Source organism: Leopardus geoffroyi, chromosome E3 (genome assembly GCF_018350155.1).
Source record: "Leopardus geoffroyi isolate Oge1 chromosome E3, O.geoffroyi_Oge1_pat1.0, whole genome shotgun sequence".
NCBI classification, from domain to species: Eukaryota; Metazoa; Chordata; class Mammalia; order Carnivora; family Felidae; genus Leopardus; species Leopardus geoffroyi.
Window position 1 is genome coordinate 8,964,635 of NC_059340.1, and position 17,421 is coordinate 8,982,055.

The 17,421-nt window shown below is 57.0% G+C and overlaps 1 protein-coding gene across 9 annotated transcripts; it reads right to left on the reverse strand.

The window, feature by feature from the left end:
* Positions 1-5,534: 5,534 nt before the first annotated feature.
* LOC123589616 (uroplakin-3b-like protein 1) lies at positions 5,535-16,845 on the reverse strand. Of its 9 annotated transcripts, XM_045461974.1 has the most exons (10): positions 16,620-16,845; positions 14,952-15,133; positions 13,414-13,585; positions 12,660-12,793; positions 12,216-12,327; positions 8,048-8,200; positions 7,642-7,861; positions 7,052-7,128; positions 6,668-6,788; positions 5,535-5,826 (listed from the first exon to the last, which is right to left on the reverse strand). In XM_045461974.1, exons 5-10 carry the CDS (start codon positions 12,304-12,306, stop codon positions 5,718-5,720), a joined length of 771 nt encoding a protein of 256 aa, XP_045317930.1. In that variant the 5' UTR covers positions 12,307-12,327; positions 12,660-12,793; positions 13,414-13,585; positions 14,952-15,133; positions 16,620-16,845; the 3' UTR covers positions 5,535-5,717. The 9 variants fall into 9 exon arrangements, with proteins under 9 accessions (XP_045317930.1, XP_045317929.1, XP_045317927.1 ...); XM_045461973.1 differs by lacking the exon at positions 12,660-12,793; XM_045461971.1 differs by having other exon boundaries at positions 12,216-12,793.
* Positions 16,846-17,421: the final 576 nt, after the last annotated feature.

Below are 17,421 nucleotides of genomic sequence, written 5' to 3' on the forward strand. Positions count from 1 at the left end.
GCATTCGCTGGGTTGGGCTGGAGTGACCAGGGGTGGCTGACAAGGGTGGTTTGCGTCTCCTGTCTGTTTCCCCTGCTCCGCGTCTGTCTTTCTTGGACCCTTCACCCCACTAGGGATGGATGGACAACCGGGGAATATTCTTGGAGTCCTTGAGATTCAGGGGGGACAAATAACTTGCAGTGAAGGGGTCACAGGTGGCCACAAGGAGAAGGGAGACGTACAAGCTGGGCTTGAAGGGCCAGGAGGGTTTGGGGTCTCCATGAAGGTGGCAGGAGGCGGGAACAGCATCAGCAGGGCAAGGGGACCATCACGTGTGAGCCCCTGGGCCATCTTGACAGGAACCTTAGACCTGACTCTGGGCGGCTCAGACCCACCCAGCAAGCAGAGATTCTGGCCCCTGAAACAGCACATCCCCAGGGGGATCCCAGGAGCACCTTCTCCTTGGCCTGGGATTCACCAACGGATCCTGGGAGGGTGGAGGAGACCACCCCCCTGGCTGGACTGTCCTCCCTGGGAGAGGCCTCCCAACTGGGTGACTGGGACCCTAGAGAGACCCCTCTTCTCAAGTTGGGGTGCATTTTGGCGGCTCAGGGTGGAAACATCCCCCAGGGAGTTTAAGAGGATAGGGTCAGATGCAGAAGCAGCCCCCTCCCGGACTCCAGGACTAGCTGATTCCCTCCTCTCCGGGGCCTCGCAGCCCTTCCTGCCTGCCTGGCTTCTGGCACCACCCAGGCCTTCAGACCCCTCTGTGCGAGCCAGTGTTCCCAGCGGAGCTGGGTCCTGTGCCAAAGATGGGGTGCAAATACCCACGGGCAGGGAGGAGGGGGTGGAGCCATCTACATTCCCGTGACAGTCCACGAGGGCCACCTGGGTTCCTGCTGCAGGGGACAGCTGGGTGTCTGGGTGTCTGCTCCATTTTTGTCCTCTTCCTGTACTGAGCCCAACCCGGGAACAGAAGCCAGCTCTCTGATTTTATCCCGTGTCCACTGGGAGACGGTCATGCCCGTCTCTGGGCCGGCTCAGACAGCTTCCTCCAGGAAGCGAGCCAAGTTCCCATGGCTTGTCCTGGGGGTCTCAGTCGGTTGAGCGTCTGACTTCAGCTCAGGTCGTGATCTCACCGTTTGTGAGTTCGGGCCCAGCGTCGGGCTCCGTGCTGTCAGTGCAGAGCCTGCTTCAGATCCTCTGTTCCCTTCTCTCTGCACCTCCCCCGCTCGAGCTCACTCTCTCTCTCAAAAATAAACTTAAAAAAAAAAAGAAAAGAAAAGAAAAAGTGAAACAGCTAGCAAGACAGAAAAAGGCCCCTGCCTGGATCCATTTGTCCGTTTTTCAGCCTGATAGCAGGTGACGTGGGGACCCACTGGACATCATTTCATGGCTCAAGACGATTGTCCCCAAGCCCGTGTTCCCCAGGTTTATGCCCCTGACAGCAGGCATGCTGAGTGGGTCAGCGGTCAGTGTCACCCCACCAGCTCCTGCTCCATCACATAAAGGCCCCCTTGTTACTTCTGTGCATACCTAGCCCCCACGAGGCCAGGTTTCCATGTCTCGTGCCCGGCGAGCCTGAAGTCAGTGAGCGTCTGCTGGGTGTAGGAGTGAGTGGGTGATCGGGGAAGGGGATGATGGGAGCTTGTGGCCCATCTCTTCCGTCCTTCTCATGGACAAAAAGAGCCAGGAGGGTCAGGCAGGGGGCAGGGGCTGGGGCTGGGGCCAGGGCACGGACCTTTCCAGGGCCCTGACCGCCGTGTGACTCTCCCCAACAGCGGGTCCCAAGACACAGCTCCGGAGCTGAGGTTCCTTGTCTGCTGCTGCATGCGGATCGTGATCAGCAGCTTTACGGGGCCACCCTGGCTCGGGCCTCCCCCTCCAGCCAGCCCCGAGCTCCCAGGCCCCGGAAGAGCCCAGGGAAGCAAACCCAGGCCTGTTTGAGGCTCCACGGGAGCTCGGGTGGGAGAGAATCCTGCCTACACGTGCTGGGCTCTCCGCGTCCCTGAGCTTGGGCTCTGAGCTCGGCACCAAGCCGGACCCGAGGAGATGACTTTGGCTTCGGGGCCTGGCTGTGCCTGTCACCGAAAATGGTGCGTGTACTCAGCGGGGGCCTGTAGTTAAGGGGAGAGGTTCATCAGGGGCTTCAACATTTGACCTGGGGCCTGGAGGACCAGGGCACCAGGAAGAGGTGGGGGTCTGGGGGCAGATCTAGGTTTGGCTATGGAGGTTGTATGGTGGCCCTGGGGGCCTCTGGGATGTCCCGTCAGAGGTCCCTGTCCTCCAAGACTCCGGGATGCACTCCTGCAGCGTCCCTCTGCACGCCCCCACCCCCACTCTGGCCTCAGGCAGCCCTCTGTCTGGGACAGGACTTTCAGGTCACCTGTTTGCCCTTCTGTCCGGTCTGGAGACCACAAAGGTGGGGAAGGGTCTGATTCCACAGGCTTGGCACAAAGGCGGCCTGTGACCCTCTCTGATATCATCATGATATTGGGGCGCCTGGGTGGTTCAGTCAGTTGAGCACCCGACTCTCGATTTCGGCCCAGGTCACGATCCGGGGTTCATGGAATCGAGTTGCGCATCGAGCTCTGCGCTGAGCATGGAGTCTGCTTAAAATTCTCTTTTTCTCCCTCCGCCCCTCCCATTCTCACACTTGCTCTCTCTCAAACTAATGTGTGTATTTATTTAATTATCTTTGTTCCTGATTCCCAGCACTGAGCTCCTAAGAGTCTTAGAAGTTTTTGAATGTTAGGGGAGATAAGAAGGTCCTTTGTTTTCAGACAAGCTTCTTTCAACCACACCTGAGTCCATGCTAATGAGGTGACTCTTGGGGAGGCCCTGGGTGGCTTCGGGATGGGGCTGGTCACCAGAGGCACCAGCCATGCACTTAGATGGTTGGAACTTCCAGCCCCACCCCCACCCCGCGACAACCGCTGGCGAGGATCGAGGGGCTGCTAAGTTGAGCCAGTGATCGAATCAACCATGCCTCCGTGATGGAGCCTCCAGAAAGACCCTAGTCGATGGGGTTCAGCTTCTTCTTCTTCTTCTTCCTTTTAACATTTATGTTTGAGAGAAGGGGAGAGACAGAGCACGCGCAGGGGAGGGGCAGAGAGAGAGGGAGAGCCAGAATTCAAAGCAGGATCCAGGCTCTGAGCTGTCAGCACAGAGCCCGACGCGGGGCTCGAACTCATGAACCACAAGATCATGACCTGAGCCGGAGTTGGACGCTTAACGGACTGAGCCACCCAGGCGCCCCTGTTCAGAGAGCTTCCGTGTTGGTAAACATGCTGGGAGAGTGGGGCACGCAGAGAGGGCATGCAAACCTCGCGCCCCTCCCCCCATACCTCACGCTAGGCGGCTCTTCTATTTTGCTCCTCAGTTGTAGCCTTTATGACAATCCCGGAATAGCAAGTAAACGGTTTTCCCGAGTTCCGTGAGCCAGTCTAGCAAATCAGCCAATCCGCGGATGGGGTCACAGGAGTCCCTGAGTTGTAGCCCGGTTGGAGAGAAATGTGGGTATCCCTGAACTCAGTACCTGTCAGCAGTGTCTGAAGCCGGAGGGGGCAGTCTTATGGGGCTGAGCTCTTTACCCGTCTATACTAACTCCAGGGAGTTAGTGTCAGAATGGAATTAAATCATAGTACACCCACGCGCCTGGGTGACTCCGTCGGTTGAGCATCTGACTTCGGTTCAGGTCATGACGTCACAGTTCGCACGCTCGAGCCCTGCTGTCGGCATAGAGCCTGCTTCGGAGCCTCTGTCTCCTTCTCTCTCTGCCCCTGCCTCTCTCTCTCTCTCTCTCTCTCTCAAAAATAAATAAACATTTAAGAAAAATAAATCATAGTAGACAACAGAGAATTGGTTGGTGTGAGGAAAAGCCACGCATTCGGTGTCAGAAGTGCTGTGAGTAAAACAGATCACAGGAGTCCTCTGTTACCCATTTTTGGTCCTTCTCTGTCCCGCTCTGGTCCCAAGAGGGTGGCATATGGACCACATCACCCAGAGCCCCCTGCCCTGTTGTTTCTGGTTAGGTGTGGTCACGAGACACCAGCGCCAGGTCAGAAGGCAGGAGAAAGGGGGGTATTTACTCGCCGGCTCCCTCTAGTTGTTGCGTCCTTTTATCTCCAGCCCCTGCTGGGCAGACCCTCACCCACGACTCCGGCTCACTGGCCCTGGAGATACCACTCCCCTCTTGTCAGCCCTTGAGGTACGGGAGTGATTATGTCCCCGTCATAAACACGGGGTCCGGGCCCTCTCCTGTTGGCTCCCTTAGCACGCTGACCACACCTTTGTAAACGCTCTCAATTGCCCTGCCAGACAGCATGCCATCTGTTTCCTGCCAGGCCTCACCATACAGGGTGTCGGTTTGTGCAGTAAGGGCCTTAGTCACCCAGTTTAACCCTCCCTTTTTACAAAAAGGGAAACTGAGGACCAGAGAGGCTAAGGGACGTGTCCAGGGTCACCCAGGCCCAGGGTTGGGGCTCATGGCTGCTCTGAAAAGGCCCTGGAGAGGTCAAGGCTGACCTAGGCAGGGGGCGGAAGCCTGTTTACCCCCCTCCCCACCCTCACCCCTCCCAGCCTGGAACGGGATGTGTCTGCACTGGCTATTAAATCAGGGCCATTTGCCCCTCCCAGAGACAGGCACCCGGAAACCCAGCCAGCGCCCTCCTTCCCTGCCCCCTGCCCCAAGGGGCATGTGGCAAGGGCCGCCCCTCGCCTCCCTGCCATCCCTCACCCCATCCTCAAGCCACCCAAACCTGCCCGCCCACCAGCCCCTAGTTGCTTCCAGGCCTTTGCATAGGCTGCTGCCTCGACCTGTGCCCCCTTCCCGTGTCACCTGGCACAGCACTGCTCCTTTTCCAAGGACACACCTGCCCAGCAAGCCTCTTCTGAAGCCTCATCTGGATCTGGCACCTGCATTCCCTCTAGTCCTCGAAGTGCTGGTGTCCCTCTACTCCCCCCACCTCCCTTCCCGCCCCTCTCCCCCAGCATGGGGCAACTTGAGGGCAGAACCCTGCTCGGGTCATCTCCCGCCCGGCCCGGAGTGGGGCTGATGACAACAAATGCTGGGTGCCCTGGCCTAGGTTTGGGGCCAGAGTCAGCTCTGGGCTGAGCCCAGGCTTCCCTAGGAGCCCCAGGGCCACATGCACTTGCTTCCCCCCATGCCCAGAGTGAGAACAGGGCTGGGTGTGAGGCTTAGAGGCCCTGAGCCCTCCAGCCGGGAGGCCAGGTCAGCTGGAGAGGGGGCCACCGGGAGGACACTGGGGGCTGGGACACCCAGGGCCAGACATGCAGGGCAGGGTGAACACATTCATCTCATTGGTGGAGAGTAACCTGGGCCCAGTGAGGCCAGTGTAATCACCCTCGTTTTCCAGATAGGGACATAGAGGCCAGACGAGAGGCTTACCGGGACCCAGATGGCTCAGCTGGCCTGGGACCCTGGGCCTCACCTCTGGTGCTATATCTTCCTAAGAGCCCCCACTCCCACCCTGCTCAGGAGAGCTGGGGACAGGGGTCCAGGGAGACTCCCCAGGTGAACAACAACACAGATGTGCAGGGCTGCTGGGGACATTTATTTCTGACAGGGACAGGCCTAATTTTGGGCTAAGGACACTCTCCCCTCACCCTCACTTGGAAACACTCTCTTCCAGGGCTCCAGAAGCTTCCGGGCATGCTCCCAGCCCGGGATCTGCAGCCTGAACCAGGGAGGAGGCCGAGGGGCAGGTGCGGACCCCTCATGAGGCCCCCACGGCTGGGGGGTCAGTCACGTGGTGGGTGTTGTATCTTCTCACACAAGTCGACTGCTCTGGGCCCGAAATGGGAGCGCTCCTGCGGGTGTCATGACTTCGGGGAGGGGAGAGAAGATGAGCGTAGGGCCTGATCCAAGTACCACAGCTACTGCCCATGGCTTGGAGCTCGAGGCATAGGAGCATTGGGGAAACTGAGGCTCCACTGGCCGGGCTGGATTAACCTAAGGGAACCGGGCTATTCCTCTAAACCTCACAAATCCAGCTGTACCCTCCCAGCCCCCACACTCTCCTCTACTCCCCGCACCCGAGGGTCTGCCCTGTCTCCCCTCATCGAGAGCCGCCACTGGCTCCCCCTGGCCTTCAGGACACAGCCCTTTTCCTCAGCTGGGAGTCATGACCCCCGCCCCCCACCCCTTGCTTGGCTGCCAGAAACCCTCCTGCCCCAGACCCAACTGCTCCCCCCTTCCCCAAATCCCACCCAGAGACCAGGTTTCCCCTTTTCTCTAGGAAGCCCTGTGGGCACCCCTGTCCACCAGGCCCCAGCATGCGAGTTCTGAATGAAGTTTTGAGGCAAAGCTCAGCGCTTCAACTGAAAGCAATTCTCCGCCTCGGTGTCTCCCATCTGGAGTGTCTGCGGTGAGCCCCCTACTCGCAATTCCAGCTGTTGCCGCCAGGGGGCGAGGGGGTGCCGCTCAGAGAGCGAGGACACGCCCAGGCCACCACCGTCCCGCACCGGCAATTGGTCGGCAGAAAGGGACAAAGGAGGGAGGGGTTCATGCATACACACACACACACACACACACACACACGCACACGCACATGAACACACACTCACAAGCCCTACTGGCTTCTGGGTAGAGAGGACGAGGAGGATAAGAGGTGGTCTGGGTCAGAGACCCCACCCTTCCCAGGGGGCCCAGACCCTGGCCACTTACCAGGTGTAGATAAGCAGAGCAAGGAGGGCAGTGAAAAGGACAGCCAGCAAGACCGACAAAATGGCAATGATGACCACGGTGCCCGCGCTTTGGGGTCCTGGGACAGCCTGTAGTGCCTTGGCTGAGAGGTGTGAGGGGGTCCCCCAGGCAGGTGGGGGTTTGGGGGGGAGGGAAGAGAGTTCTGACCCAGAAGGGGGACTTGGAACAGCCTTCAGACCAACCATCCCTGCCCCAGCTGGGGGAGGGGCACCTGCAGACAGCAGGATGGTAATGGTGGCTCTGATGGGGGGCTGGTCCATTCTCCCCAGCCCAGCCCGACCTCAGGAGTCCCCCAGGCCCCAGGCCCCCAGCCCCAGTGTTTGACCTGCTCGTTTGGCCCCGTACCTTCCTGCAGGTGGGTCTCGCTGGACCATTCTGTCTCAGCCACAGGTCCCCTGTCACTCATCACCAGGAACTTCACTCTGAGAAGGAGACCCAGGATTGGGGATGGGGGTCCCCGGAACCTGAAACCCTCTGGCCCCGGAACCTGTCTGACCTCTTGACTCCCAGGTACTGGGAGGTTGGGGAAGTGGGGACTGGGCCTGAAAGCCAGCCTTAGAACCCACCAGAAGGGGTTCCAATTCCAGCTGTGTAGCCTTGGGCGCATCCCTCACCCTCTCTGGGCTTCAACATCCTCACTTAGGAAATGTGTGTGGAATGCACTAGCTCCCCAGCACCCCACATCAGTGAATCAAGCCCTGAGTGAGGGGAGACAGGGCTGGGGACAGTTTGTGGATGGGAAAACACCCGCAGGGGCGAGATGGCCCATGGGGGGAGGGGCTCAAGTGGGGGGCCCTCTGCCCAAGAAAGAAGGGAGAATTCACCAAGGCGTCCCTGGTCCCTGCCCCCTGCCCACTCCCACCCCCCCAGCAGAAACCCAGGCACTCAGCTCGGAGCTGCCCCAGGCTCAGGTTTGGGCACAGGCAGGAGCTCACCGATAGGGGCCCGGGCCCGGCAGGGGGTGGTTACAGCCTCTCGTCTTAGGGGAGCAGCGGGTATCATTGCCAACTCGTAGGACCCGGAGCTGGTTGCCAGGCTGGTTGCCCGGGTAGAGCAACCGGTTGGCCATCAGCGTGAGATAGTAGCCCCTCTGGCTGAAGTCAGCCGGGACTGGGATGTCCTCCACCCTCTGTGGGGCAGCGAAGTTCTGGGTGGCTGAGGGTAGCCGCAGGTCAGATGGTGGGGGCCGAGAGGGCAGGGCCCCACCCCATCCCACCTGGCCAGACAGCCCTCACGCCTCATCCCCTGCAGACCAGCCTCCCCTCCCCCCACAGCCGCTGCTCCGCCCAGGCCTGCCCATTTCACAGAGGGAACACCCAGGCCTGCCCCTGCAGCACCCACCGTTGCTGTGGGCCACCACCAGCCAGATGGTGTCCAAGTCGGAGATGTTGAGGCGACTGAACTGGCCCCTTGGCTGCTCCAGCGTGAAGGTAGACTGGGTGAGTGTCCCTGCCAGGGTGGGGCTGGAGAGCTGGGGCACGTAGCTGATGCGCTCTGGGGCAGGCGGGGGACAGACAGAAGGGCTCAACAGGACAACCAAGCCCCCCACAGCCCAGTCTGAAGTGGGAGTCATGGTCCTGGAAGCCCCAGTCTGAAGGGGGAGGCACAGACTTGATCTGGGGGCCCCAATCTGAGGGAGGAGTGGAGGCTCTTCCTGGAAGCTCCAGTCAGGCATTAATCAGGAGGGTCTGCCCGTGGGGCATGGGCTGGCGACCCAGTCCGGCCCTGCCTCCTGCCTTGCTCGCCTACTAGGGGTAGGACCTGTGGGAGGTCAGGAGGGAGGCCCTGCCCCACCTGAGTCACTGGGGTCTCCGCGGTGGGCAGGGCCTGGGGAAGGCATAGAGACACAGGAGACCCCTTCCCCCGCTGCATACACAATTCTGAAGAAGATGTCTTAGGCCTTGTTGGGGCGAGACTCAGATTTAAGGGAGCCTGAGCCTGAGCCCAAACCTTAGACGGGACTCTTGACAGTGACCTTGAGCTCCGGCACTCTCTGGGCCTCAGTTTACCTGCCTCTCAAGTCCCTCAGCTCCACCCAGATGGTCCAGGTTGGTTTGCTTGGGAAGAGGAATGAGCGGTTTGGAGGGCTGGGAGGGGGTGACACAGGAAGGTCCCCAGCAAGACCCCAGGCCCAGACGTGCCCCTCCTGGAGGTGTCCTGGCTGAGAACACGGGACATCCTCTCTTCCTGGCCCAGGGCTGTGCCACCTGCCAGCCCACCCCAGGCACCTGGCCCTCTGGATCTTGTGCCCTAACCCCCCACCCCCACCCTCCTGCTTCAGCCTCACTGGGGAAGGGTGGGGATAGGAAAGGACAAGAACCCTGGGCCCCCATGTCAGAGATGGGGGCGCGACGGACTCAGGACCCAGGACAAGTAATGTGGCCACGTCCAGCCTTGCTGCCCAGAAGGCTCCCGAGGACAGTGCCCCTTCTCTCTGCAGTCCCCAGTCCTGGAGGGCAGCAGAAAGGGGAGGCTGGCTTTCACGCAAGTCTTCAGAGCCCTCTCCCTCTTTTCGTTCAGTTCCCCTCAGCAGGATTCATGTCCATCCCATTCGGCTCCCGAGGTTCAGGACTAGACTCTTCCTTCCTCAGAGCCCCCGCTCCTGTCTCCGAGGCCCAGTGCACACTGCATACAGCAGGTACTTAATGTCCACTTAACGAGGGAGGAGTGGAGCAGCCGAGATGGGGCGCTGCATCTCTAAGCCCCTCTAGTGTAAGAGCCCACAGTGACCAGTGCCTGCAGCCCCCCGGGAGAGCTTCCTTCCTTCCGGGAGTTGCCCTTGTAGACTTGTTTAAACCCTCCTCAGGGACAGAAGGAGGGGAGGTGGTTGCTGAGAACAGGATGGGAGCTCAGGAGGCATGGGGATGAGAACCCTAAAGAGAGGGAGGAAGCATTGCTCACTCCCTTGTCTTGGGTGTGGGGACAGGTGTCTGTCTGTGACCCCTTTGGTGGGCCATCTCCCCTGACCCACCCAGGACCCAGTCCCCAGACTTGGGGCTTGGGAAGCAGCTGGGGAGGTCGGGTCTGTCCTCCTGAAGCCGGAGGCACGGTGCCCCGTCCCCCTTCACTCACCCAGGCCTGTCCCCTGCTGGAGGCAGGTCAACAGCAGCCACAGTGGCACCGGCAGCCGATACTGTCCCCCACCGAGCCCCATGGCCAGGCCAAGTGTCTGACCGTCCGTCTGTCTGCAGCGTCCCAGAGCTTCCGCTGTGCTGTCTGCCGGGGGACTGGAGAGCTTGCCTCCGGTACCTCCTGAAGCTCCTCCCAGGTGCCCCCTCTTCCCAAACAACTGGTCGGACAGGTTTGGGGGCAGAATCCACTGGCCCCACGGATTTGGCATCCCAGGGAGGGGTCTGAAGAGAACAATCAGGCACCGCTGCCTGGACAAGCCCGTGGATGCTCCCACCCCCCACTCCAGGAGGCCCTGGCCAGGGAGGGGCCAAGGAAGGTGGTGGTAGTTCCGGGGTCCCCATGGCCCCCGTGACAGTCCTGCCTACCTGGCACCTGGGGCCCCCCACAGTCACCCTGTGCTGAAGGGAGTTACCCTCATTTTCTAGTCGGAAGGAGCATGGAGACGAAGGGGCTTGTCCAAGATCACCGGCCGGGTGGGGCAGAGCCTGGATTAGCCGGTCACACCCAAAGGCAAGTTTAGGACACTCCCTGCTGTCCCCCTGCAGCCTGGGCCCTGGAGGGGGGAGCTCCCCGACATCGCCCTGCCTCCTCTCCTTATCCAGCTGCATCTGGCCGGAGCCACCCTCCTAAAACTCAGACTCCTTCGGGGACAAGGAAACAACTTTTAAAAAACAACTTTTAAAAAAATTATAAATATTCTCTGGTTATTATGATGCATTTACATGCTATTTGATTGCCAGCCCACGTACACTATTTTTCCCCCCCGAAAGGACTTAAACTGTGCCAACTGTTTATGACAGTGACCTCCAAAAGGGGTAAATACTCCTGCCAACTATGTAACTGCCTGGTAGGCTTTTCATGACCGACTCTTTACTGGGACATGTTGGCAGAGAGTTTCAGATTTTTCAAGATTGGAAATCACTGTATTTCCTTCATGATTGACTCGGCCCCAAGGGAACTGGGGGCCGAAGCCAGAACAAAAGCTCAGGGAAATCACCGGATTCTACTCCTGAAATCGTTAGTGCCCTGTACGCTAACTAACTTGGATGCGAATTTAAAAGTAAGTAAGTAAATAAATAAATGGGAAAAAAAAAACCCCAAAAATAAAATTAAAATTAAAAAAAAAAAAAGCTCAGGGAAGGGAAATGAGAATAAGGTCAGGGGGCGTCTGGGGGTGTGCGTGGGGGGAGCCTCCTCCGGGAGGACCCTGCTACCTTGCAGTACCCAGAAGCCTCCTGTCCTACCTACCTCAGGGGCCAGTACTATTAGACATGTGCTCTGGTCGGGCTTGGTGCCCCCCCCCAAATGCTCCCCTAGCACCCTCGCCCCCTGGCACGCATCTCCATTTTCCAATCACTGTGATGTCATGCGCTGTCACCTCAAGGGCATCCCTGCACACACCTGTGCCCTGCTCCTGCTGACAGCTCCGTGGAGGCGGGCACTGGCCCTCCCGTACCCGCGGGGTGTGGAGGGGAGAAGGGTGGGGGCCAACCAGAGGGTCTGGGCTTTCTTTAACTCCCCAGCTTTTTTTTTTTTTTTTTTTTTAAGAGAGAGAGAGCGAGCGGAAGGGAGATAGGCAGAGGGAGAGAGAGAATCTTAAGCAGGCGCCACGCCCAGCACAGAATCTGACGAGGGGATCCTTCCCATGACCCTGGGATCGTGACCTGAGCGGAAATGAAGAGTCAGCCGCTCAACCGGCTGAGCCCTCCGGGCGCCCCTCCCCAGCTCTTTATTATAGAAATGGTCACACCTTTAGGACAGTTGAAAATATATAGTACAGTGAATGCCCATTCATAGAGCCTCCACCCGGATTCACAACTGTGAGCATTTGGCTGTATTTGCCCTCCACCTTCTCCCTCCCAGATATACGAGTATATATATGCTATGTTACTCTCTATGTACCTCTGTACCTTTACATACTTATTGTGTATATAATATATATACTTATATATAATAAGTTCTCTCTTCCTTTTTTTTTTTTTTTTTTTTTTGAGAGAAAGAGAGAGAGAGTGTGCAAGTATGAGCAGGGGAGGGGCAGAGGGAGAGAGAATCTCAAGCAGGCTCCATGTCCTGTGCAGAGCCCAATGTGGGGCTCGAGCCCATGACTCCGGGATCATGACCTGAGCCGAAATCAAGAGTCAGATGCTTAACTGACTGAGCCACCCAGATGCCCCTTCTCTCTCTCTCTCTCTCTCTCTCTCTCTCTCTCTCTCTCTCTTTTTGTTTTTTATGAAGCTCTATGCTCATGGGGCTTGAACTCATGACCCTGAGATCAGGACTTGCATGTTCCCACCCAGTGAGTCAGTTAAGTGCCCCAACATGTTTTCATATATTACGTATTTTTATACAATACATATTAATAAATATACGTATTTACTTTTTTTCTCCTCTACCTTTGAAAGGCGTTGAGAGCGAACATCACAACAGGTGGAGAGCTCGCTTCTTTCTGAAGACACGTTCCTGCTCATCGACTCATCTCCTCAGCTCCTCTAGAAGTGAGTAGGGCAGGCATTATGACTAATCTCATTACACAGACGAGAAAACAGAGCCCAACCTTCCTGCAGTGGCCTCTCGAGCTGGAGATCGGCCCCAGGTTGGTCATACTCAGGACTCTCTCCCTGTGGATCTGTGTGGCATTGGGGGCCGGCGGGAACACTGATGTTTCCCGTCTCAGTTCGTGGCCCACGCTGATTACTGCTCTGCACAAGGCCCTGAGTTTACTTTTGTATTTTCCCTCTTTGTGCCTGCGTCCCTCTGTCTCCTGCCCCCACCCCCAGGACCCCCGCTGTCCTCGGTTTGCTGTGTGTCCAGGATCACTTACCTGTGTCTGCCGTGAGATATACTGTGGTCCGGTACCCGGCATGAGGCCCCTAAAGGGGTATCTTTGTTCCCTCAAAGTGCTCCACAGTAGTAAAGATGAAAATAGTGTTTTTGTTTTTCATAACAAGCCCCTTTCTTTAAAAAAATAATTTATTTTACTTATTTTGAGAGAGAGAGAGAGAGAGCACAGCAGGGGCAGAGGGAGAGGGAGGGAGAGAATCCCAAGTAGGCTCTGCACTGTCAGCACAGAGCCTGATGTGAGGTTCGAACTCATGAACTGTGAGATCATGACCTAAACCGAAATCAAGAGTAGGACGCTTAACCCACTGAGCTACCCAGGCACCCCAATAACAAGCCCCTTTCCACCTGAGTTTATGTTAATGAGGTGACATTTGGAAGGCCCCTAGATAACCCCAGGATGGGCACTGGTGGCCAAGGACACCAGCACGAAGAGAGGATTGGAATTTTCTGCCCCATCCCCCCTACTTCCCCAGTGGCCAGTGGCTTAATCAATTATTCCTACATCAAGCCTCCATAAAAACCCCAAAACTGAAAAATACTGAAAAAAAATCAGTCCTTTCCCTTTGTTGTCATATACCACAGACATAGGCAATTCTCAGTGTCCCCTCTCAGCTTGACCCAGGACAAGCTCCCATAATGTACCAGCGGTATCTACACCCACAGCCCACTTGGGGTGCCGTTGGCTTAGTTTGTCCTGCCAAGGACAAGGTATGAGGGCTCCTCCCCAGACTCACCGGCCTCCAGGGGTTCTCCCCAGTCCTGCAAGATTCATCATGGGGCTGCTGCAGGTGACAGGCTCAGCCAGGCTGGGGGATGCTCTCTGATGTTGGTCGGTGAGCTGATGGTCGGCCCCCACTCGGGCACAACTGGATATCACCAGGGGAAGCAGCTCCCAGCCGTGTGTCACTATGTGGCAGAAATGATGATAGCGACAAGGAGGACCGGGGCAGATCCAAGGCCAGAGACACCACCTCCACCCACTGCCATTTTTCTAACCTGGGTCAGCCCCGGGACTTTGGCACAAGCTCAACGAGGGAAGGAAAGCCACACAAAGTGATCACTATGGGACCCACAGCCCCAGAGAGTGGACACCAGGAAGCAGAGTTAATATGATTCAGAAAACAAAGAAGTCTGATGCATCCTATATCTCAAAGGTTACAGAGACATTCATGCCTGATTCGTGTGTGTGTGTGTGTGTGTGTGTGTGTGTGTGTGTGTGTGTGTTCAGGTCAGCTCCTGGACTTCCTGATTCATTTCTTGGACCAATCTTCTTTTTTTTTTAATTATTATTTTTTATTAAATTAAAAAAATGTTTATTTATTGAGACAGAGAGACATTGCGTGAGCGTGGCAGGGATTGAGAGAGGAAGACACAGAATCTGAAGGAGATTCTGGGCTCTGAACTGTCAGCACAGAGCCTGATGCAAGGCTTGAACTCGCGAACCGCAGGATCACGACCTGAGCTGAAGTCGGACACTTAACTGAGCCACCCAGGCGCCCCTCTTGGACCAATCTTCTATTTGGGTATCAGTATCAGGCCATTTTAGTCTTTGTAACTTTGCCCTTCGTTCTACTCGACCACGGTACTAACTGGCTGTACCGTTATTTGATGAGTGCTTCTTCTCTTCGTTAACAGTGACTCCTGGAGTGCAGTGACTGGGTCTGTTTGGTTCCCCCACTGTGTCTCCATTGCTGAGCCCAGGGTCCAGCACAATATCTGTGCTCAGTAATTATTTTGACTGCTAATATGGCCACCTCTCTGTTCCATGGATCTGGCCGGGTGGCTTGTAAAACAAATTACCATCTTGTTTTACATCATCAGTCTGACAACTAGAATGTTGTGGCTTCTGGGTAGAGGCCAGCTTCTCTGTTGGATCCCCTCTTCCTGGTCCAGATGTCCCCAGCTCCAGTGAGTCCCCGTGTGAAGGGAAGGGGCCCACGATGCCCAGAGGGGCTGGGTGGGGCCCATGCCAAGCCCCAGGGAACAGTCTATTCCCAAGGACCTACCTTGCCTTGTACCTTTGGGGTGACTCATGTGATGAGGTGTGGCTTCCACCCGCCCCCAAACACAGGGCCACCAGAGAAATGCTCCCAAAGGCCTACCCCAGCCCCATGTCCCCAGACAGGGCCCCAGCTCCATGGCAACCATCACAGCCTGTCCTGAGGAGAGGCTCCGGCGCCTCCAGGGGTAGCCTGGGACTTTGTGCAGGGAGGGGAAGTAAGGGTGACCCAGTCCCTTCCCCCGGCACCAGCTTAGCCTAGGGGCCACTCACCGAATGCTGACAGAGACCCAGCGGTGCTAATCCCAAGGGGGACAGACGCCCACGGCTCATTGAGCCCACCCTGGTCCTTAATCTTTCCATGGCACAGTGATCCAGCCCCTTCCAGTTCTGCTGGTTCATCCCTCGAGACAGGCAGCTCACCACTTCCCTGGTCTAGTGATAGCATCGGACACCTGGAATCATAAAGCAGAAAGCTCTTTCAATAGGGGGGTGCCTCCTTTGAGTGAAATCGCACAACTTTGGGGCCAAGAGGCAAGCAAGCCTGGCTCACTCTTGATCCACTGAAGCCTGGGGTAGGTGGGCTTACATCTCCCCTCACGGGACACAGGGCTGCTGGAGGTCAGGAAACTGAGGCCTTTTTACTTTCTATGTCCAGTGCAGCTGCCACACTGTTTATTGAAGGGCTACTGTGTGCCAGCACCCCTGCGGGCACAGGTTGTGGGCAGAAGCTCTAGAGGAGAAGTGTGGGTTGGGAAAAGAGTGGGTACTTTATTTTTACTTTATTAAAATATTTTTTTAAATGTTTATTTTTGAGAGAGACAGAGACAGAGTGTGAGCAGGGGAGGGGCGGAGGGAGAGAGAAACAGAGAGAGAGAGACAGAGAGAGACAGAGAGAGAGCAGGCTCCAGGCTCTGAGCTGTCAGCACTGAGCCCAACGCAGGGCTCAAACTCACAAACTGTGAGATCGTGACCTGAGCCAGAATCAAGAGCCAGACACTCAACCGACTGAGCCACCCAGGCGCTCCAGGGTGGGTAATTTATTCACTGATCCCCCCAATAGGCCGTCAGAGAGCCCAGCAGCTCTGCCCACAGAGGACCCCACTTGAAGAGGCACCCGGAGATGTCTGATGAGCTGAGCCCCCTCAGCCCCCAAACCCTCCCGCCCACCCCTCCTCACCCCAGCCCATGGCACCCTCTACCCTGGGGGCTCTCCCACTGCCCCAGCCCCATGGAGTTGGGGCTCAGACAAGGACAGGGTTCCAGTCACAGGGATCGGAGGGCAAAGTTGAGCCTGGAGATTCCATTAAAAACATGCAGTGGAGGGGATTTGGGCCACCTCCACTGGGTGGGGAGGGGAGCAGAGGGACCAGGGCTGGGGACCAGGAGGGAGAGGCCAGGATGACTAATGAGGCATTCCTCTCTGTCCCTCCGGGAGAAAAGTCACGGAGAAGAATGGTTGTCAAGGGCAACACATTCTTTTCCTGTGGGTAACTCTAGCTTGTGTCATCCACAGGGAGTGGGGTTTGGGGGAGGCCAGGACTGGAGGGTCTGAGCCGGGAAGCTTGGAGGTCTTCGCTCATTTTACAGAGGGAAACTGAGGCCAGGGGAGGAGGGCGGGGTTGCCTGGTGGGGCAAACGAGGTATAAAGGAGAATGCCAGGCTCCCGTCTCGCTCCTGGGGCTCTCTCTCAGGAGTCAGGGGTGTCCAGGCTAGGACAGGTGCGGGGGATGGTAGGGGAGGACGAGGACACGGCTGTAGTGGCTTCTGGCTTCTGTATGGGGAGGGAAGGGGAAGGCCACCCAGAGAGCTGGGTCGGGGGTTGTGAGCAGATCCTGGCCTACACCCATCCAAGTCCATTGTGAAGGCCTCGGCCTGCCCAGTGCACCCCCCAAGCCCCGTCCTACTTCCGAGCCTCTATGCACAAAAGCCTCTGCTCACCTGTTGGCTGGACGTTAAACGTCTCCCCCTGACCCCTACTCCGTGCGCTCCAGCTCCGTGACTACTCCTGCCCACTCTGCTGTAATGGTGGGTGGATTAGCCCACTCAGCGGCCACAGCAAAAAGCCACAGATTAGGGTGCTTAAACAAGCATCATCAAAAAAAAAAAAACAAAAACAAAACTAACATCATCAGGGCGCCTGGCTGGCCCAGTCGTTAGAACACGAGATTCTTGGGGCTTTGGGTGGCTCAGTCAGTTAAGCGTGTGACTTCGGCTCCGGTCATGATCTCGTGGTCTGTGAGTTCGAGCCCCGCGTCGGGCTCTGTGCTGACAGCTCGGAGCCTGGAGCCTGCTTCAGATTCCGTGTCTCCCTCTCTCTCTCTGCCCCTTCCCTGCTTGCACTCTGTCTCTGTCTCTGTCTCTCTCAAAAATAAATAGACATTAAAAAAGAAAAAAAAAAAGTAACATGTGATTCTTGATCTGGGGGTCGTGATGTCAAGCCGCATAGAGCCTACTTAAAAACAAAAACAAAAACCAAGCATCTATTTTGTCACAGTTCTGGAGGCTGGAAGTCAAGATCAAGTCCACTTGGTTGGTTTCTTCTGAGACCTCTGTCCTTGGCGGGCGGATGGCTGTCCTCTGGTCACGTGGTCTTCCCTCTGCGCTGCATCCCTGGTGACTCCCTGTCCTAATCTTTTATAAAGACACCAGTCAGACTGGATTGCACCCCACCCTAAAGGCCTTACTTGATTACCTCTTTAACTGAATTCCATCTTAGAGACCCCATCTCCAGATACCCTAC